Source organism: Mobula birostris, chromosome 18 (genome assembly GCF_030028105.1).
Source record: "Mobula birostris isolate sMobBir1 chromosome 18, sMobBir1.hap1, whole genome shotgun sequence".
Classification (NCBI taxonomy): domain Eukaryota; kingdom Metazoa; phylum Chordata; class Chondrichthyes; order Myliobatiformes; family Myliobatidae; genus Mobula; species Mobula birostris.
In genome coordinates this window covers 21966521-21988132 of record NC_092387.1, presented here as the reverse complement: position 1 = coordinate 21988132, position 21612 = coordinate 21966521, and the positions used below count along the sequence as shown (strand labels likewise).

Genomic DNA, 21612 nt, shown 5'->3' with positions numbered 1-21612 from the left:
TCCTCCAGCGACAAAGAGCCAACAATGGTCCTCCGAATCAAGAACGCGAGCACTCACGTGGTCCTCCCAGCCAAGCTGAACCTAAAGCCTACCAAAAAATTAAATCAACGTAAACACAAGAGATTCTGCGGATGCTGGGATTTTTTGAGTAACACGCACAAAATGCGAGAGGAACTTCACAAGTCAGACAAGGAGAATAAACAGTCCACATTTTGGGCTGAGACCCTTCATCGGGACTTTGTTGTATCAAAACACTTGTAGTATGTATGGACAGTCACTGCTTGAAAAGGTTCAGGACACAAATTCACTTGGAAAAAGAATCATTTTTAAAAATATATCTATTTTAATGCCAGTGGGAGAAAACAGGAATTGGGATTAATTACATATTACAAGCAAAATCTCTTTCATGAACTTCCTGTATTATCAACAGGTTAGTAATCTGATTGGTTTAGGCAATTCAGGAGCAATCAAACTTCTTTGAAACTCTGCGAAGTGCCTTAAAAACAAAGATCCTTATATCCCAACCCAACTGGCTGACCAGCATCTGCAGATGTTCCCTTGTTTGTGACTGGGGGTTGACTTTTTATAGGTGTACGAGATCATGAGGGATAATGGTATAGGGTGAATGGAGACAGTCTTTTTCCCAGGCAAGGGGAATCAAAAACTAGAGGGTATAGGTTTGAGATGAGGGGGAAAGATTTAAGAGGGATCTGAGGAGCACCATCTTCATCCGTCAGTTATGGGTATAAAGGAAAGAGCTCGCCAAAGGGAGTAGTAGAACAGGGTCCATTCGTCCCTTATGTGCCTGGGCGATCATGGTCTTTCCTTGACCATAATTTTCTTGGCAAATTTTTCTACAGAAGTGCTTTGCCATATCCTTCTTCTGGGCAGTGTCTTTACAAGACGGGTGACCCCCAGCCTTTATCAAAAGCCTGAAGAGACTGTCTATCTGGTGTCAGTGGTCACATAACCAGTACCAGCTGCTCATACAACCATCCACCTGCTCCCATGACTCACATGACCCTGATCGGCAGGGCGGGGTGGAGAGGAGTGGCTAAGCAGGTACTACTCCTGGCCCAAGGCTAGCCAAAGGAAGGAGTGCCTTACACCTCCTTTAGTGGCAACATATCTCCACTCTGCCACCATATTTATTTATTGAGATACGTCACAGAATAGCCTCTTCCACCCTTCGAGGTGCATCGGCCAGCAATCCCCCAGATTAATCCTAGCCTAATCATAGGACAATGTACAATGATCAATTAACCTACCAATCGCAGACATCCCACCTCTCCCGGAAGTTCCGAGAGTCTCTCACATACTGATAGTGGCTCCCTGGTGCCCGCAAATTATATACAATATCCCGGAAATCGATTTTTTTGAGAGCGAGCGCGCGAGACAGAGAGCGAGAGTGCCATGGCAGAGTGTTCCAAAAAAAGAAAATATAAAACGTACATCACCCCAGACTACACTAAAGTGTACCCCTGCCTAATAGGAGTCAAAAATAATGACAGTGTTGCTCGCTGCACTGTTTGCAACAGTGACTTTTCTATTGCCCATGGTGGGTTAAGACTGTAAAAGACATGTTGAGGTGAGTTTAACAGGTGTCATTTGTTCATTAGCATAGCTAACGTTATTTAAACTAGCTGGCTAGCTGCTAAGGAGCTACTCTATTGCAGACATCCCACCTCTCCCAGAAGTTCCGGGAGTCTCCCGCAAATTGATGGTGCTACCTCCCTGAAATGACTTTTTGCAGAGTGGGATGTCTGCAATCGGATACTGTGGGAGGGAACTGGAACAGCCACAGGAAACCCACGCGGTCACAGGGAGGACGTACAAACTTCTTACGGGCGGCGGCGGGAATTGAACCCGGCTCGCCTGTACTGTGGAGCGTTGTGCTAACCACTACGCTACCGTGTCACCCCAACATTTAAAAAGCATTTGGACAGGTACATCGATAGAAAGGGTTTAGAGCAGCAGCTCCCAACCTTTCTTTTAATGCCATGAGGCAAGAGGTCCATGGAGCCCAGGTTGGGAACCCCTGATTTAGAGAGATATGGGCCAAATACAAGCAAATGGTCAGGTTGGCATCGACAAGTTGAGCCAAAGTCTGTGTTATTCTATGACTAAAACAAACACAAAAGTCCAAGTTTAAAAAAAAATCTGTTGGAGGAACTCACATATGTGGGGAAAACTTGTCAACATTTCAGGTTGAAACCCTGCATCGGAATGAAGGGTGGAGAGGCCGTGGATTCATTTCAGAGTTAACCATCAGTTTTGATGAAGGGCCTTCAACCTCGAAACATTACCTGTTTCTCATTCCACAACTGCTACCTGTTTCTGGCATTTTCTGTTTTTAGTTTTGATTTCCAAATTTAATCCAGAGCTAACTCTGTGAGATATTTTGAGTCACAAAAGGTTGCAAAGGTTGGTATCTGGAGCTGAACACATATAGTTGGAGGATCTCAGGTGGCCAGACAGCAGCTTTGGAGGGGAACAGACAGTCAACATTTCTCAATCCAAAAGACTGTCTGTCCATTGATTTCCCTCGATAGAAGCTGACTGATAAACTAAGTTCCTCCCAAAGTTCCCTCTGAGGTGTGTACGTGCACACATCTTTTGCTATTAGTGCACAAAGGAATTTAAACTGCACACAAAACGTTGCCACCCTCCACTTCTTGGGCATTGATCATACACTATCACATTTCCTTTTCCGGTTTCAGATGCGGACGGTTTTGACAACATGGTGTTTGTGAAGATTTATCTGCAGATTTTAGAACTGACTTATACTGTTTTGTTGAAGAAGTTATTCAGTGTGCACAGGTTGTCACTGGGCAAAAAACTGCGCAGCACACAAGATTTTTGTACACGCTGGTGTGACAAGAATACACATAGATTAAGATGTAGCTGGCCTGGGCTGGCACCAGTGGGATCAACAGTTGGTCTGCCACCTATCTTCAGGAGAGAGAGAGATAAGGAAAACAATGGAGCAGCACTTGGAGATGTTAATGAAGGGGAAGGAGAGCTGTCAAGATCGGCTCCCCCTTTGAACCCTGTTTGAAGTGATGGACAGGCGATACCCCAGCAGGGGGATAAAAAGGGACAGGTTCGCTAAGGCAACACACACACGACACCCGAGGTAACAAGACCCTGCAAGCGGTGCGTCTCTCACAAGTCGGTGGGAAGCACCGGGCCATAGACGCACAGGGTGGAAAGGCACGATCGGCGGGAACCTGGTGTGTGTCCACCCTTGCCTGGGTGCCGGGTTCACCGCAGGGAAACGATCGTATCTGGAAACGGAGGGGTCACGGTCAGTGACCTCAGATGACATCACAAAGGACTCGCCCGAAAGCTGACTGCGAAGGTCTGTGTGGAAGCCGTTTGAATATTCATTCGTTTTGCTCTCTCTCTCCTTCTCCCCACTGTCCATCACCACGGCAGCGATTACTGCGAACTGAACTGAACTAAATTGAATTGAACTTTGTGTCACTTTGAAACTGGTCATTTACCCCTAGACAACGATAGAGCTTGATTGATCCTGTTATCTTAATTCTGTGTACATGTGTGTTTATCATTGCTGAACTGTTGCATTTATTATCCTTTTGATTAGAGTACTGTGTTGCTTGTTTCTTTAATAAAACTTTCTTAGTTCTAGTAATCCAGACTCCAATTGAGTAATCCATTTCTGCTGGTTGGGCAACCCAGTTACGTGGTACGTAACACCGGTCATTACAAACTAGAGGGAACGTTGGTTCCTCCGGTGCTTTTCTGTATTACTGTAAAATGTTCAGCATGCATGAAGAGTGTTAAAGGTTAGGAATGAAATAACGTGGAATAGGAAGGAATAAAACAATTAGGCTGGAAATACTCAGCATATCCTAACACTTCAGAGAGAAATATTTTTCTCCATAAATATACAGTGACCCGAATGTTTCCGGCATTGCCATTTTATACAGATTTCATTTAGAACAATTGAGTTGAATTTACAAAGACGGGAAAGACTGCAGATGCAGGAATCTGGAACAATTTTAAATGGCTGAAGGAGCAATTCAGATTGGTTTATTGTCATATACACCAGGGCTGAATGAAATTTCTTACTTGCGTAAAGCTCACAAGGTTAAAAGAGAAAATTGTAATAGTGGGGTCAGGTATATTGTACAGATTTAAATTGACAGTGCAGAAAAGCTGTCTGGATTCTTCCAGAAATCTAATAATGCTGAAGTTACTCCGAGACCAAGAAATCCTGACTGATTTGATGACTCCATTAATTCTTCCTCTGAATTGCAAACTCTGCATTGATTAACTGGAAACATCTGTAAAGGATTGACAGTCATTAAATGGTTTATTGTACATAATTTTATTTTTGAATAAAGTATATTTTGAAATTTTAAGAATTGGCTCCTCTGATGCACAACCTGCGCACGGACAGAGGCGGCCTCGCTGAGCCAAGCTGCGCATCCAGTGCTCGGTGACAAACTCCGGGAGTGCTGCCGCTTGGCCAGCCGCCCCGCCGCCCCGCTGCCCCGCCGGAACCCGGGGAAGCTTACGGTCGGCCAGTCGGTCTCCAAGTGACTGTCAGCTGGTGCTGGGCGCGGCGGTCGGTGGAGGCGCGGCCCCCGGTCATCGTTACCGTCACCATGGTGAGTGGGTCCGAGATTGGGGACTATTGAGACCCGGCCTCCCTACACCCTCATCCCCCTTCCCTCCCCTCCTCCCTCGTTAACCCATTTCCCCCTCCTAACCTCACACTTCCCCCCAGCTCCCTATTTCAAACCCCATTCCCCTGTCCCCAGGCCCATTAAACTCCTCGCCCCCATTCCCTCTCTTCACTCCCCCTCCTCCTCCCTCCTCCCCCCTCCCCCACTCCTCCCCCCTCCCCCACTCCTCCCCCCCCTCCCCCCCTCCTCCCCCTCCTCCCCTCCTCCCCCTCCTCCCCCCCCTCCTCCCCCCCTCCCCCTCCTCCCCCCCTCCCCCTCCCCCCCTCCTCCCCCCCTCCCCCTCCCCCCCCTCCTCCCCCCCTCCCCCTCCTCCCCCCCTCCCCCTCCTCCCCCCCCCTCCCCCTCCTCCCCCCCCCTCCCCCTCCTCCCCCCCCTCCCCCTCCTCCCCCCCTCCCCCCTCCTCCCCCCCTCCCTCCCCCCAAGTCATCCTGTACTAAGTGCAATATTGCTTAAGTGTGTGTCGCAATTCCTGCTAATCTTGCCCTTTTAAAGTTATGGTGAATATTAACTCTTCTTTGTGCAAGTTTAGATTTAAACGAGAGCAGTGACTTGCTAATCCAAATTGCCAGTAGCTTAAGGTGCTGCTCTATTTTGTTTTATGAGATGATCACAAAAAAAACCTCTTGTGATATTATTCTATGTGAAGTTGAATGTTGCATCTGCTACAGTGTCATTTGTAATATTAACGATGTTCCAGTTATATAGGAAGTTAGTAATGTAGCAAAGAGCTACATTACTGTGATCTGTGACACACAGTAATCTGTATTATGTCACGATACTATGGCCAATGTGGGTGGATGGCATCCATTATTCTCGCGAGACCATGGATCTGTGCCTGGCAAGTCTTGCTTCAGTCTCTCCAGGGCGCAGGCCTGGGCAAGGTTGTATGGAAGACCGGCAGTTGCCCAAGCAGCAAGTCACCCCTCTCCACGACACCGATGTTGTCCAAGGGAAGGGCAAGGGCCGATACAGCTTGGCATCAGTGTTGTCGCAGGAGTTGCCAGAACGAGGTTGAAGGCAACGTCGGACTGCCTTAGAGACTCCAGCTCCGGATTTGTCCTCAGGGTTTACTCCCGAAGCCTTTCCCATCAGTGGGTATGGCCGCAAGGCAGCGGAGGTTTGAAATCAGAGTTTTCCCTCTCTTAGATGGACTGCCTTCCCAGGCTGACGAGCATCTATGGCCAATGTATCTCACATACAAATCACAAAAATGACAACTACCCCTCATATGAAGGGCAAAGATAGATGGTCAGAATTTTTTTCCCACTGTAGGAGAGTATAGAGAAAATGGTTCAGGTGTATGGTGAGAGAGGAAAAATTTGAAGGGGATGTGAGGGGCAAGTTTTCTCACAATGTGATGATTATCTAGCCGAGGAGATGGTAGATAGTTTAAGGTTCTATAGGTACTGAATAGGTTCAGGCCCTCCTGGGCTATGAATGCCCCACTGGTGCATACAATCAAGCTTCATAGCTATTGCTATTCAAACAAGAACCAGTCTTGAATGTACAAACCGTAGAGCTGTGTGAATGGAACCCCATTTGGTAAACTCTGACACTGTAAAGCGATGGCGATATCACTACACCACCGTGCCACACATCCGTGCAGACGGAACTTGTTTCCTGCACTCGAAATAGAAAGGTGCAGAGGGATTTGCTCTTATTGCAGGTAAATTGGATTGGTGTAGATAGGCGTCATGGTTGACATGGGCAAGGTGAGCCAAAACAGCATGCTTCTGTGCTGTAGGTGCCTATGATTCTATCTATTCCAGACGCGTCTCATAATTTATTTGGGCAGCACGGTAACGTAGTGGTTAGCGCAATTGTTTAAGAGCGTCAGCTATCACTAGTATGTTTTACCAGTGACCTCTGGCTGGTCCAGTTTCCTCCCACAGTCCATTAGGCTTAGTGAGTTGAGGACGTGTTATGTTGGCGTAGGAAGCCTGGTGACTCTTGCAGGCTGCTTCCCCACCCCCAGGGCAATCCTTGGATTTTGTTGCTCGTTGACCCAAAACTATGCATTTCACTGCATGTTTCAGTGTTCATGTCTACAGTTTCCTCTCATGCCGTCTCTTATATTCTTCGCCCTCTCAGCCTCCTTCACTCTGTCATGGGGGAGTCTGACCCCCAACACAATCTCGGCTGCCACTTCAGTGTGATCCCCAGGCCGGTGAAATCGCCACTTACAGTCTCTGGGATCCTGTGGTCAAACTAACTTATAATTCTTCAGAAGCAAGTAACCATGAGTAATTTCAGGATTTTCTGAGGGAAAAAACAAGTGGTTATGTTTGAAAGAAGGAAATAAATAAGAAATTTTTCTACTAACTTGGGTACCCTGACTTTTGGCCAACTTGGTGCCTGAATGAACTCTTACGGCCCAACCATTCATTGTATGATACACTACTATTAGGGAACCTCGTACTTTAATGTCAAATTCGATTAGTCATGCGTGATTTGCCTTCCCATTGGTCAAGGTCGCTGATCTTGTCTTATTCCTATCAGTTAATTTGCTTGACTCTTTTTCTATCCTTGTTATGCCAATTTAAGAAGTTGTCATTACTGTTTTATGCTCATGTGTTGGTTGTGGGTCACAGTGTCAAGGCCACTTGCAATGCTCATTCCATCTTGTGTTGGGGTCAAGCCTCACTTTGCGAAGGATATGACCATGGAGAGGGGAAGTTAAAATACACAGCAAACCATTTTGCATAAGGGGACCTGTCCAGCACCTTTCACTGTGTTCAATTACAGAAAAAGTGGTATCAGAGTCACGCAGCATACTGTACCTTCAGCCCGCTGTCAGTCACGGCATACTGTCCCTTCTGCCTGCTGTCAGTCACGCGGCATACTGTCCCTTCTGCCCGCCGTCAGTCACGCGACATCAATCACCATCTGTGCCAACCATCAATCATCTCATTTTTCCCTATTTCAAGTCCTTTTGAGATACTTTAGTAGGCTTTATATTCTAGATGATGACACTGTGATAGGGGTAGAAGAGTCTGCATATTTTCTCTGTAATGGAGAGGATTTCCTCTCATATCTCCCCCCCCCCCCAAAAAAAAAAAGAAATATATGCAGGCCGGTAGATTAATTGGTAACTGTAAAATTGCTCCTCATACACAAAGGGAAGTTTAGATTTGTGATGAGTTAATGGGAAAGCTGGGAGAATAAAAATAAAGGGATTACATTTAGATTAGTGTAAATGGGTGATAGATGGCTAGCACAAACTCGATGGTCTGAAGGGCTTCTGTGCTTTACCTCTTTATGATTCTATCCATAACCCCTTTCTGGGGGGCTTAAATACAATAATTCCAAGTTTGCTGATGACATGAAACTAAGTGTGTGGTGTTGAAGATGCAAAATAGCTTCAAATGGATATAGATAACAATGGTGAGTGGATGACAACATAACTGGGTTGATGTAAATGGATGATTGTTTGACACTATGGACCCAGTCGGGCAAGAGGTTTGTTTTCCTATTGCACCTCTCTGTGACTCCATAACTGTATTTCAAATTAACCCTTTTGGTTTTCATTTATAATGACATTGTATTCTACAGGATGAGGCATTAACTGTGGGTTTTGTTCTTCTTTACAGAGGTTTCGTTTTTGTGGCGATCTGGACTGTCCTGACTGGGTTCTGGCAGAGATCAGCACCTTGGCAAAAGTAGTTGAGTATCTAACCCTCTGGATAGCTGAGTGTGGTGGTGTTTATTGCGCTGTGCTTTCTAACCAAGTGGCTATGCCCAGGGAAGTAGTTTTTGCATTAATGCATGTTCCGAAGTTATCAAGAAGGAATTCATTGCTAAAAGGATTGAATTTAAGAGCAGGGAGCTTATGCTGCAACTGTACAGGGTACCAGTGAAGCTGCGTCTGGATACTGCAAGCAGTTCTGGTCTCCTGACTTAAGGCTTTGGAAGTGACATAGAGAAGGTTCAGCAGGTTGATCCCAAAGATGAGGGGTTAGCCTCTGAGGAAAAATCGAGTTGCCTGGGACTATAGTTGCTGGAATTCAGAAGACTGAGAGGGGATCTTATAGAAACATAAAATTATGAAAGGGATGAATAAGATACAGGCAGGAAAACTGTTTCCATTGGTAAGAGGGATGAGAACTAGACCAAATGGGAGAGTCTAGGACCCATTTACAACTGAGATGAGGAATTTCTTTAGCCAGAGGGTGGTTAATCTGTGAAATGCATTGCCGTGGGTGGCTTTGGAGCCAGGTCATTGGGTATATTTAAAGTGGAGGTTGCTAGGTTCATGGTTAGTAAGGGCATTAAAGGTTATGAGGGAGAAGGCTTTCTGTATGGAGTTTGCACGCTCTCCCTCCAGCAGCTTCCTCCCACGTTTCCAGTACAGTTAAGTTGGTAGGTTAATAGACAACTCTAAATAACACTGGATTGTTGATGAGAGATAGAATGTGGGGACAATAGAAAGAAAACAAGGATTAAGGTAGAATTTGTGGAAATGGGTGGTTAGTGGATTGTGGGCTGAAGGGCCTGTTGCGATATAGTATGTCCCTTTAGTTCTTTGACCCTGTATAAACCAAATGTATGAAGAGCTATCGTACCATCCGTTCAAGCTTACCATATCACAGAGATCAAATTAATTCAAGTGTGCAATGTGCATCACGATTTGACCAGTAATAGTACTGGGAATATTGTTTTGCTGGTATTTAGTGGTCCAATTTGTTTTGTTTCAGAGGTTTCACATTCAAGGTGGAATGCGCAATCTGTGCTTGAGGTGAAAATAAGAATGAATTGCAATCCTTTAATGCTATTGCTTTTATGCTTGTAGTCATCCGTGAAGATAAAGTTGCTCTGTGTCCAGGTACTGAAAGATCTACTGGGAGAAGGAATTGATGTGAGGACTCTTTATAAAACTATTATTGCGTGACCTGTGTAATGAAGGGTTAAAGGGGGAGGGTGCTTCAACAATCAGCCACATACTGAGGAAGGTTTCCTTTCCATTTGTAATTCTTTTCTGGCTTTCATTTTAATGGAGGAGCTACATCATTCATGGTTTATGAAGCTTGTTCCAACACCCTCTTTGAAGATGCTGCCAGGACTTGAGAGAACAAGTTATAGAAAAGGGTTGAGCAGGTTGGGACTTTATTCATTGGAGCATAGGAGAATGAGGGGTTGTTCTTGTAGGGGTGTCTAAAGTCATGAGGGCAACGATGTGGCGAATACACACCGTCTTTAGGGATTGGGGATCCAGAACTAGAGGACATAGTGTAGGTTTAAGGTGAAAGGGTAGAGATGTAATAGGAGCATGAGGAGAAACATTTTCACCCTGTACACGGAATGAGCTGCTTGAGGAAGAAACAGGTACATTAACAATATTTAGAAGAAACTTGGACAGGTACATGAATGGGAAGGGTTTAGAGGGAAATGGGCCAAAAGTGGGCAAATAAGACTAACGTTGAAGGGAGCCTTGGTTGGCATGGAGCAATTGGGTAGAAAGACCAGTTTCTCTGCCGAGTGACTCTATGACCTCCTGGTTAGATATATTCAACCATTTCATTGTTGTTGAATTCAAATCCTGCCACTCCAAAGCAATATTTTGTGGAAGCTCGGACACCAATAGGACCAAAATTCTTTTATAACTTAGGTATGTGTTCTAGAGTGTTCTTATGAAACTTACCCAAATTTTCTAGAGTGTGTGTGCCTACTGTAAAATGTTCTAGAACACTCATTATAGATTATCCGTAAATGTTCTTAGTTACAAATGTGAAGCTGTAGGGACAGTTTCGTTGTCAGGTTGGAATATTACAGAATAATAAGGAAAATCAATCAAGTAATGTATGTAAAATACCATCCCACTGTGTTTCATTCACTTTCCTGTCTATGGTAAATTTGGGCAATGTTTACATTGTGTTTGACCCACTGCCTGGCAGTACTAGTACTGAAGGTATCAGTATGTATGTGGTTAAGTACAATGAGCATGGAATTTATTTAGTTTCACTAAACAAACGGGAGGTTTGGAAATGCTTCACATCGAGTACATTTTAAATTTGGAGTTGTCACCTCAATAATTTATTCCCTGTTACCCCTCTCATTTCAGTATGAGAAAATTACAAAACTAACCGCTGATGCCAAGTTTGGTAAGTCCTTCTCTTCAAGTATCGATTAGCTTTGTAATGCTATAAGCATCTAAATTGAAAGGAGTTAGTATTGGTTTGTTATTGTCATATGTTCCCAGATACAGTGAAAAGCTTGTCTTACATACTGTTCATATATATCGTTACCTAGTGTGTTGAGCAGCAATAAGGTAATACAATGGCAATGTAAAATCAAGTGTAAAACCTAGCAAACAAAGTGCAGTGTAGCTAAATGATAAAGTGCAAGATCATAGTGAGGTAGACTGTGAGCCGTGAGTCTATCTTATCGTACAAGAGGCTCATTTAAGAGTCTGACATCTGAGGATAGAAGCTGTCTTTGAGCCTGGTGGTACCTGCTGTCAGGCTTTTGTGTCTTCTTCCCAAAAGGAGAGGGGTGAATAGAGAACAAACTGTAATGTACTTTTTCCTGGCCTTCCAAAGCGATCTATTAACAAACTTCAACTTATTCAGAACTTGTTTTTAAAGCTCTCAATGCTCCGACACCAGAGTACATCACAGAATCGCTTTTGTTTTATAATCCTGCTCGAGTTCTCTAGCCTTCCACCAGTCTCTTAAATTTAAACAATCCCCCCAAAGGTATTTGGCAGGTCAGCCTTTTTGAACTACACTCCTAAAGTGTTGATTCAATACCTAAAACTATAAGGGATGCAGACTCAGTTGACACTTTTAAACACCAGCTGAAATCTTACTAATTTAACCTTGCTTTTAACTATTTTTATTTTCATGTTTGCCCTTTATCCCATTGTAAAGTACTTTGATCTACATTGTCTATATGAAAAACACTCAAAAGTAAGTTATTTGTAGCTGGGGTCTTTGATTATGCTGGCTGCTTTCCTGAGACAATGAGAAGTATAGACAGAGTCCATAAAAGGGAAGGCTGGCTCCTGTGATGTGCTGAGCTGTGTTCTGCAGTTTCTTGCAGTCACATACAGAGTAGTGGCCAAACCAAACTGTTAGCATCCAGACAGAAAGCTGGAGATATTTGGGTCAGGCCAGGCCAGACCAGACCTGAGGTGCGAAGTACAGTCTGTGTTACATCACAAAAAGGGTATTGACCGAAAATCACTTGCTTGCCACAGGGGCTGCCTGGCCCACTGAGTTTAGTCTGCATATTTTATACTTGCTGTAGAGTTGGAAACACTAATTTTATAACTACGTTTTGAATTCCCAGTTACTTTGTTCTGCATGTTTTTATAGCAAAATGTGTCTTTCAGAGGACATTTGGTACTGTATCCGGCTGCCAAAAATAATGCTGCTTCATTTTTGAATTTTAGACTCGAGCGATATTAAAGCCACAATTGCAGTGCTAAATTTTGTTTTGTCAAGTGCTGCCAAATATGGAGTTAACGGAGAGTCATTGTCAAGTGAATTGCAACAACTTGGATTGCCAAAAGGTATGAATTCTCGCGCCTGTGGTATTAACGTCTTTATGAGACTCTATTGAACAGATCATCCCAACTTTCAAATGCACATACATATGGATGAGCGAACATTTGGAAGACTGCATTGGTGGATTTGCTGGTGGCTTCAGAGCTGTAGGCATCCACTGCTGAGTGGGAGCTCTGTTTTCTGATCTGCAAACTGTTTGGGTTATGAACAGTTCACAGGAACAGAACCCTGTCGAAACCTGGGGAGGACTTGTTATAAACCTGAAGCTCGTGGGTCTGCAGATCTCACTGTCAGATGGAGTAGTTGAGATGAGCTACACTCAGTGGCCATTTTATTGGCCACGTGAGTGTGCCCAATAATGTGGCCACAGGAGTGGAACCCAGTGTGACCTTCTGCTGCTGTACACCATTCATTTCAAGGTTTGACATGCTGTGCATTCAGAGATGCTCTTCTGCATGCCTTTGTTGTAACATGTGGTTATTTGAGTTACTGTTGCCCTCCTACCAGCTTGAACCAGCCATTCTCCTCTGACCTCTTATTAACACACCGTTTGTGCCCACAGAGCTGCCACTCACTGGATGATTTTGCTTTTTTTGCAGCATTCTCTGTAAACTCTAGAGACTGTTGGTGTGAAAATCCCAGGACATCAGTAGCTTCTGAGATACTCAAACTGCCTCATCTGACACCAACAATCATTCAAATATCACATTTCTGTCCCATTCTGATGTCGGGTCTGAACAACAACTAAACCTCTTGACCATGTCTGCCTGATTTTCTGCATTGACTTGCTGTCATATGATTGGCTGATTAGATATTTGCAATAATGAGCAAGTGTACAGAACGTACCTCATAAAGTGGCCACTGAGGAACTACATTAATACATGTAGAAGGTGCTAATATTCTGAATGTGCCCTATCCATTAAACAGTGGGGGAAAAAAAACCTTGACGTCTGTCTAAGCTATGTGTCCCTGCTCTTGTGGTTTAAAACCTGAAAAATGACATTTCACAGATATTCAAATTATTAAAAACTATTGGCAAAACTGTACTTTTTAACAAATAATGATAATGAATACACTTATTTAAAATGATATTAAGTAGAGGCAGATACATTAGGGATATTTAAGAAGCTCTTAGATAGACACATGGAAGATAGAAAAATGGAGGGCTATGTAGGAGGAAAGGGCTAGAGTAATCTCAGAGTTGGCACAACATTATGGGCTAAAGGGCTTGTACTGTGCTGTAATTTTCAATGTTCTTAAGCATTCTTCTCCAGCAAAGCCATTCCTATCCATTGAAATTTCCTTATATCTTGGGTGTAACCTAGAATAGCTGCTAAAGAATTGGAGCGAATTCATGCTCTGCTGAGTCGAACGTCCAGAATAGAACAGCACACAGCATTCTGTAAATTCAGTTTTGGTCATAGTTGGCAGATTTGGCAACATATGTGGAATGAAAACCAGGTAGTTTTTCAAATCAAGAACAGGAGTCATAAAAGCTCACTGAGTCAGTGCTAGCAACCAAATCACCTACATTGTAATCCTACATGAATCCCATCTCTTATTCTCCCCATGTTCTCAACTGACCTCGGATTTACCACTTACTTGCACACTAGGACAAGTTTACACAGGCCAGTTAACCTACCAACCAGCACATCTTTGGAATATAGGAGGAAACGAGCACTTGGAGGAAACCCACACTCTCATGGGGAGAATGTGAAAAGTTCATACAGGCAGCACCCAGGGTCTCTGGTGCTGTAGAGACAGTGGTACTGCTAAGATCTTGTATCAGAACTTGACCTTTGTTACGGATTTCTAACAGTTCCGGTAATGATAATTCAGCTGTCCCACAGATCTGTTCAGCTATGAGATCAGTATAATTTTAAATTTTGTGTCAGTATGACCAGATTAAAACTAAATGCATATTGGGAGTGTTTTGGGTGAGTTAGATTGCTTGTTTTGAATCATTGCAGAATTTGTTGTAGCCTTTGATAATACCTACAGAACTGGGTCAAAAATCCGCTAACTAAATTTCCCATTTAACATTTCAGAACATGCTGTGGCACTTTGTAAATCTTATGAAGACAAACACACTGTCCTTCAGGATAAACTAAAGGAGAGCAGTCTGCGGTGTAAGTAGCACTACCTTCTAAGGTTTTGTGTTAAAGTTATTAATTTGGAGTTTATGCTTTGTGATTGTTGGATTGTTGTCAAAAATAGACATGAAGACTTTCCTCTTTGTTTAAAAAATCAAGCATTGAAATCTTAAGTACCAATCTTTTTGTGCAGTAAACAAACTAGACTCGGTGTCATGGAGAGTGGACTACACACTAAGCTCCAGTGAGGTGAAGGAGGTAAACGAACCAATTGTTCACCTGAAAATTAATGTTAAGAATGTAGACACGGATGCTGTGGAGCCAACAGTCGTTTCGGTGTCAGCTGACAAGTTCAGAGTCTTACTAACAGGTAAGATAAACTGGTAACTGAGGGAGGGATATCAGTAATTTGACTGGGCACATTTTCATTCTATGTAAAAATGTGACAGATTAAACCATCATTTCTAACAAATGAGCCTACTGAGCGACTCCTGCCTCAAGCCTACGACTGGTCCTTAAGTTGTTTCAAGTTAATTTTTAAAATTCTTGATCTTGGGTTCAAATATCTCCATGGTCTTGCTGACCATGTCTTTAACTCTCTGCAAATCCAGTTGAAAACTGCACAGTCCTCGAACTGACTTTTGTACATGAAATTAGGAGAGCCAGAAGGGGCCATGAGAAGGCCTTGGTGAGCAGGATTAAGGAAAACCCCAAGGCATTCTACAAGTATGTGAGGAGCAAGAGGATAAGACGTGAGAGAATAGGACCAATCGAGTGTGACAGTGGAAAAGTGTGTATGAAACCAGAGGACGTAGTGGAGGTACTTAATGAATACTTTGCTTCAGTATTCGGTACGGAAAAGGACCTGGGCGATTGTAGGGATGACTTACAGCAGACTGAAAAGCTTGAGCATTTAGACATTAAGAAAAAGGATGTGCTGGAGCCTTTGGAAAGTATTAAGTTGGATAAGTCACTGGGACCGGACGAGATGTACCCCAGGCTACTGTGGGAGGCGAAGGAGGAGATTGCTGAACCTCTGGCAATGATCTTTGCGTCATCAATGGGGACGGGAGAGGCTCCAGAGAATTGGAGGGTTGCAGATGTTCTTCCTTTGTTCAAGGAAGGGAGTAGAGATAGCCCAGGAAATTATAGACCAGTGAGTCTTACTTCAGTGGTTGTTAAGTTGATGGAAAAGATCCTGAGAGGCAGGATTTATGAACATTTGGAGAGACATAATATGATTAGGAATAGTCAGCGTGGCTTTGTCAAAGTCAGGTCGTGTCTTACAAGCCTGATTGAATTTTTTGAGGATGTGACTAAGCACATTGATGAAGGTAGAGCGGTAGATGCAGTGTATATGGATTTCAGCAAGGCATTTGATAAGGTACCCCATGCAAGGCTTATTGAGAAAGTATGGAGGCATGGGATCCAAGGGGACCTTGCTTTCTGGATCCAGAATTGGCTTGCCCACAGAAGGCAAAGAGTGGTTGTAGACGGGTCATATTCTGCATGGAGGTTGGTGACCAGTGGTTTGCCTCAGGGATCTGTTCTGGTACCCTTTCCTGACTTTTATAAATGACCTGGATGAGGAAGTGGAGGAATGGGTTAGTAAATTTGCTGATGACACAAAGGTTGGGGGTGTTGTAGATAGTATGGAGGGCTGTCAGAGGTTACAGCGGGACATCGATAGGTTGCAAAACTGGGCTGAGAAGTGGCAGATGGAGTTCAACCCAGATAAGTGTGAGGTGGTTCATTTTGGTAGGTCAAATGTGACGGCAGAATATAGTATTAATGGTAAGGCTCTTGGCAGTGTGGAGGATCAGAGGGAGCTTGGGGTCCGAGCCCATAGGACACTCGAAGCTGCTGCGCAGGTTGACTGTGTAGTTAAGAAGGCATACGGTGTATTGGCCTTCATCAACCGTGTGATTGAGTTCAAGAGCCGAGAGGTAATGTTACAGCTTTATAGGACCTGGGTCAGACCCCACTTGGAGTACTGTGCTCAGTTCTGGCCACCTCACTACAGGAAGGATGTGGAAACTATAGAAAGGGTTTTACAAGATATTTATGAGGATGTTGCCTGGATTGAGGAGCATGCCTTATGAGATAAGGTTGAGTGAACTTGGCCTTTTCTCCTTGGAGCAATGGAGGATGAGAGGTGACCTGATAGAGGTGTATAAGATGATGAGAGGCATTGATCGTGTGGATAGCCGGAGGCTTTTTCCCAGGGCTGAAGTGGCTAACATGAGAGGGCACTGTTTTAAGATGCTTGGAAGTAGGTACAGAGAAGATGTTGAGGTAAGTTTTTTACGCAGAGAGTGGTGAATGCATGGAATGGGCTGCAGGCAACGGTGGTGGAGGCAGATATAATAGAGTCTTTTAAGAGACTCTTGGACAGGTACATGGAGCTTAGAAAAATAGAGGGCTATGGGTAACCCTAGGTAATTTCTAAAGTAAGTACATGTTCAGCATAGCATTGTGGACCAAAGGGCCTGTACTGTGCTGTAGGGTTTCTATGTTTTTTCTATACCCTACTTCTCCATAATGCAATAAGCACCAATGCCAATTAACCAGACTGGGACCTCTGCTTCTAAGACAGCGTCTACCCTACTGTTTTAAGACTCTTGAATGGACTTTGTGTAACTTTAAAGATGGACTCCTGACCTTACAACTTCATGGCCATTGCACCTTATCGTCTACCTGCACTGCACTTTCTCTGTAACTACCACAATATTCAGCATGCTCTCATTGATTTTCTCTTGGACTACACTGATAGATTTATTTTTAAATCATCTCCATGGATGGCTAGCATAACTAACCTTTTCTCTGTATCTTAGTATATATTAATCAATATTTATTGATTGATTGAGATGCAGCACAGAGTGTGCCCTCTGGCCCTTCGAGCCGTGCCACCCAGCAACCCCCATTTAACTCTAGCTCTAGCAGCTCTGGCGGACTGAACCACAGGGCAACTTACAATGCCCAATTAACCTACAAACTGGTTCATGACAGGAAACTCACGGGGAGAACGTACAAACTTCTTACAGGCAGTGGTGGGTATTGAGCCCGAGTCACTGATACTCTAAAGTTTTGTACTAACCTCTACTTTCTTGTGCCACCCTCTTGGTAGAGTAGCACAGCAATTTAGCATAATGCCATTACGGTGCCAGCAACCCTGGGTTCAATCGGCTACGGGCTGTATGGAGTGTACATTCTCCCTGTGACCGCGTGGGTCTCCTCTCACATTCCAAAGACGAACGGGTTAGTAGGTTCATTGTTCATGTGATAATTGGAGGGCATAGACTTGCTGGGCCATAATGGCTTGTTACTGTGCTGTATCTCAAAATAAAATAAAATCAAACCAATTGCCTCTGCTCTGGAACTCCCTCTTTTCCACTTTGCAATCTCTTGTGCCCTGTTGTTAGCTCCTTTCATGTTGCTCCTTCAAACCTAACTCTTAGCAATGCTTTAGGTAACCTGCCCTTATGACAACTTTGTCTGATTACCTGGAAAGACGTTACAACGTTAAAGTTCCCAAATAATTGCAATTAGAAATGAAATGCAAAGTGAGTAAAACTGCTGATTCTGAAACAGAATCTCAAAAAACATGGTCAGCCTGGCAGCATCTGTGGAAAGACAAACTCGATAACATTTCAGGTCAAAGATTAAAGATTAGCTTTATTTGCCGTATTTGCATTGAAGCATCAAAACATGCAGTGAAATGCTTCCACGATCAGAACAGTCCAAAGATCTGCTGGGAACAGCCTACAGATGTTGCTGTGCTTCCAGCACTAATGTAGCATGCCCACAAATTAATAACTCTAATCTGTATATCTTTGGAATGTGGGATGACTTAGTCAGTTCCCCAAGGTTTTGCTTTAAGCCCAGCTGACATGATTTGGGTGTTATTTATTTAGCAGCTCTTCAAGGCATCTTCATTGTGGGATTCACAGAATCATAGAACCCTACTGCACAGAATGGCCGTTCAGTACATCTAGCCTTTGCCAGCCTGGTTTTCTGCCTCGTCCCATCTGTACACACCCAGACCATACCACACCACTCTCATCCATGGACCTATCCAAACTTCTCTTAAATGTTACCATTGAACCGGCTTCCACCATTTTTGCTGGCATGATGTTCCACCTTCTGAGTGAAGATGTTCCCCCCCCCCCCAGGTTCCCCTTAAATATTTCACCTTCCACCCAGCCTGACAGGGAAAAGCCTGCATGCATTCACACTATCTATATCTCCCATCATTTTTGCATACCTCTGTAAGATCTCCCCTAATTCTCCTGTGCTCCAGGGAATGAAGTCCTAATTTAGTCAACCTATCCCTGTAACTCACGTCTCAGCAAAATGCTCGTAAATTGGCTCAAGTTTGTATCTATAAGAATGAAGCAACTAGAAATTGTGAAAACCTTTCCATCTCAATAATTGACGTCTAAAGAATTGGGCCAATGGGAACGAGCTCCTTGTTTAATGCTATGCTCCACATTAAGCCATTAGACTTTTGGGTAAGTTGTTTTTGCATAGATCCCATCCTGATAATGGCTCATTGCTGCTCTTATTTCTCTCTCCTCAGAACTCAAGCAAGCACAAGCACTGATGAATGCCTTGAACTAAATGATGTGGTGCAACCGTGTGCAGCTTTGCCCAAAGCTGTGACCTTGCTGGATTGACTGGAGATTGAAAAGAAAGCGAGTCCTGATGCATTTATTAAAAAAAACATGGTGACTTATTGCTCCCTATAGAAAAGGTTGCTTGGGTTGTAAGTCCCAGAAGCCTTGATCATTCCATTTAAGCACTTATGCGAACAATGCAGAAATATGTTTGTAAGTTCAGAGAATTAGAACGTGACTTTATATCTTAACAGTGCACTTTCTAGAGATTTATTTGTGTCTGATGTATTAGTTTTTAGCCTTGCTGTGAGAATACAACTGAGCTACCCTAGGTTGATTATCACTGTAAGGCTGATTGGGTCCTATTCAAAGGCTAAGCCCTCTGATCTCTGAAGCCAGATTTGTACAGGATTCTTTAGGAGGCTACTGCAGATTGAAACATTGACTGTTCCTGTAGGTTTTGCTTTAAGGCCAGCTGACATAACCTGGGTAGTCAGCTTTATAGCAGCTCTTCAAGGCACCTGATTGTGCACAGTCATTGTGGGATACCTCAGAACAAGGTTTACACCTATAGGAATGAAGCAGCTAGAAATTGGGAAAAACATTTCATTTCCATAAGGAACTGGGACAATGGGAATGAACTCCTTGTTTAATGCTCTGCTCCACATCAACCCACACAACTTTTGGTTTCCCATCACTGCCGACAGCTAAATCCACTAATTAACAAACTTGTCATTTGGCTAAATATCTATGATCAGATTTTTGTTTGCCCGCACAAGACGCTGACCCCAATTGGATCATAAGACCTTTCAATTTGTCCTTTCAGCCATTGATCTCTTAGGTGTTAGTAGTTAATTGAGGAAGGCATCAGCTTGTCTCCAGACGTGTTTGTTTGATAAGAAAACGGCCAGAACATTTTTGGCAATTTAATAAAATGATAACCTCGAGAGTTAGTGTATTGTCAAGGAGCCAATGTGGTTCTCTTAACTTTTTCCCAATGCTGCCCTGGCGTTACCTGAGTAAAGGAACTTTAAAAGAGACAATCACCAAAGTAGGTGACCATTATTTAAAGTAAAGCAATTGAATAATTGTGATTTCCCTTTATCAGAGCTGTGCTTTGGTGTTATGTGTTACCATGATGGCTTTTGAACTCTGACTTGGAAACATTAAACTGGTGATGTTTGGCTCTGTCCAGAACCAATTTTGTATAGACTGCAGAGCCGCTTGGGAAGAAATAGGCTACTTACTCTCTTGTGGTTTGGCATCCGATGGGCTGTGATTTCCAGACAGACTACAGCAAGCTTTGCTCTTCAGCAGCTTGCACTATGGTAGCTGGATGAATGTTTAACTTGGACACTGGCTGCCCAGAATATTCAGGTGTACTCACTGATCCCTTTACCTGAGCACAAAGAATCACCAGAATTCTTCTCCGAAATGAAGCAGTATCCCTCTGCCATCATTTTACGATTCTGTGGATTAACTAAGGTTTCCCAGATTTGAAAACTTTCCAAAAGTGTAAAAACATTTATCAGCTTATTTTCAAATGCAAAGTCCAACACTTGATCATAGATTGTGGGCTGAATTGTAAATCGAGCACACAGAATAATAGTTGAGCCCTTTCTTTCGAGTTTAATTTGAAATCATTGGGTTAGCCACATTTAAAATACTTGTGCTAGCCTGGGGGAGGTAGGAGCCTAGGCTACAAATTTCAAGAACATAGCAACAGAACAGGTGTATTGAGTTCTATATCTGTCGGACATCAAACAACCTGAACTTTGCCAATGAAGTTTAATAAGAGAATGTCCATTGCAAATCAAGATACAGGTTGTGAGGGATTTGTTTACATGTGTTAAATAAAGTTGCAAAAGAAAGCTCAAAAGAAATTTAACTTTGAATATGTCGTTTACTTTGTGATATTTATCGATGTATTTTGCAGAAACTCTGTGAAATGAGTGATATTGTACTTTTTCTTAATGAGCAACTGTAACATGCAGTATTGTAATTGGTAGCATTTTTATCCAGTTTCCCAACTAGTGTGATCACACGGTTGAGCACAGTTGAAGATTTTTTGCGTACTGCAATCTGCCAGCGGATTTATGCTATGTTTGTTCTTTAGGTCTTCAGCACGAGTGCTGAGAAATTGTTTTTGCAGCCTAACTGGGATTCAGGTTAAGAACCGTGCGGCTAATTAATGGCAGCATGTAAATAAATTGTGAAAATAAAGTTTTAAGTTTGTCAGAACTGGGGTTAATTATGTTAGATAGGTTTCTTTGATTGCTGTAAAACCTTGATGTTTAGTCATAATCCCCTGGATGGTAACTTCACACCATTAGCTCTTCAGCCAAGCACGTACACCAAATATCTGAACCCGTGATTCCTCAAATACTGAGCCGGATTACTGTTACAACCACACATCACCATACAGTGAAGATGACCTGTCTCACAGTGATCTCAGCAAGTTATAACAGTCCAGATGAAAGGTCTTGACATAAAATGTTGACTCTTCATTTTCCTTCACACATGCTGTCTGAACTACTGAGTTCTTCCAGGAGTTTTTTTGTTCAGGTTCCAACTTCTGCAGACTCTTGTCTCCATAACGTTCACTTTGACCAGATTCCAGTTTATGCCTCCAAATGTGGATCCTTTTATTCCACCCCGTTGCGATAACACAGTTATGTTCTTT

The 21612-nt window shown here is 43.3% G+C and overlaps 1 protein-coding gene across 1 annotated transcript; it reads left to right on the top strand.

Moving 5' to 3' along the window:
- The first annotated feature begins 4475 nt into the window (after positions 1–4475).
- On the top strand, positions 4476–21170 carry commd4 (COMM domain containing 4). Its single transcript, XM_072282351.1, has 8 exons — positions 4476–4637; positions 8306–8377; positions 9505–9570; positions 10774–10813; positions 12106–12225; positions 14269–14349; positions 14507–14683; positions 18893–21170. The coding sequence occupies exons 1-8, from the start codon at positions 4635–4637 to the stop codon at positions 18931–18933; spliced, it is 600 nt and encodes a 199-aa protein (XP_072138452.1). The 5' UTR covers positions 4476–4634; the 3' UTR covers positions 18934–21170.
- Positions 21171–21612: the final 442 nt, after the last annotated feature.

Bases quoted from the DNA above. Each gene is read 5' to 3' on its own strand.
- commd4 (XM_072282351.1), top strand. The intron at 9,571-10,773 runs GTGAGGACTCTT...CTCTCATTTCAG, and splicing joins TACTGGGAGAAGGAATTGAT to TATGAGAAAATTACAAAACT. The intron at 14,350-14,506 runs GTAAGTAGCACT...CTTTTTGTGCAG, and splicing joins AAAGGAGAGCAGTCTGCGGT to TAAACAAACTAGACTCGGTG.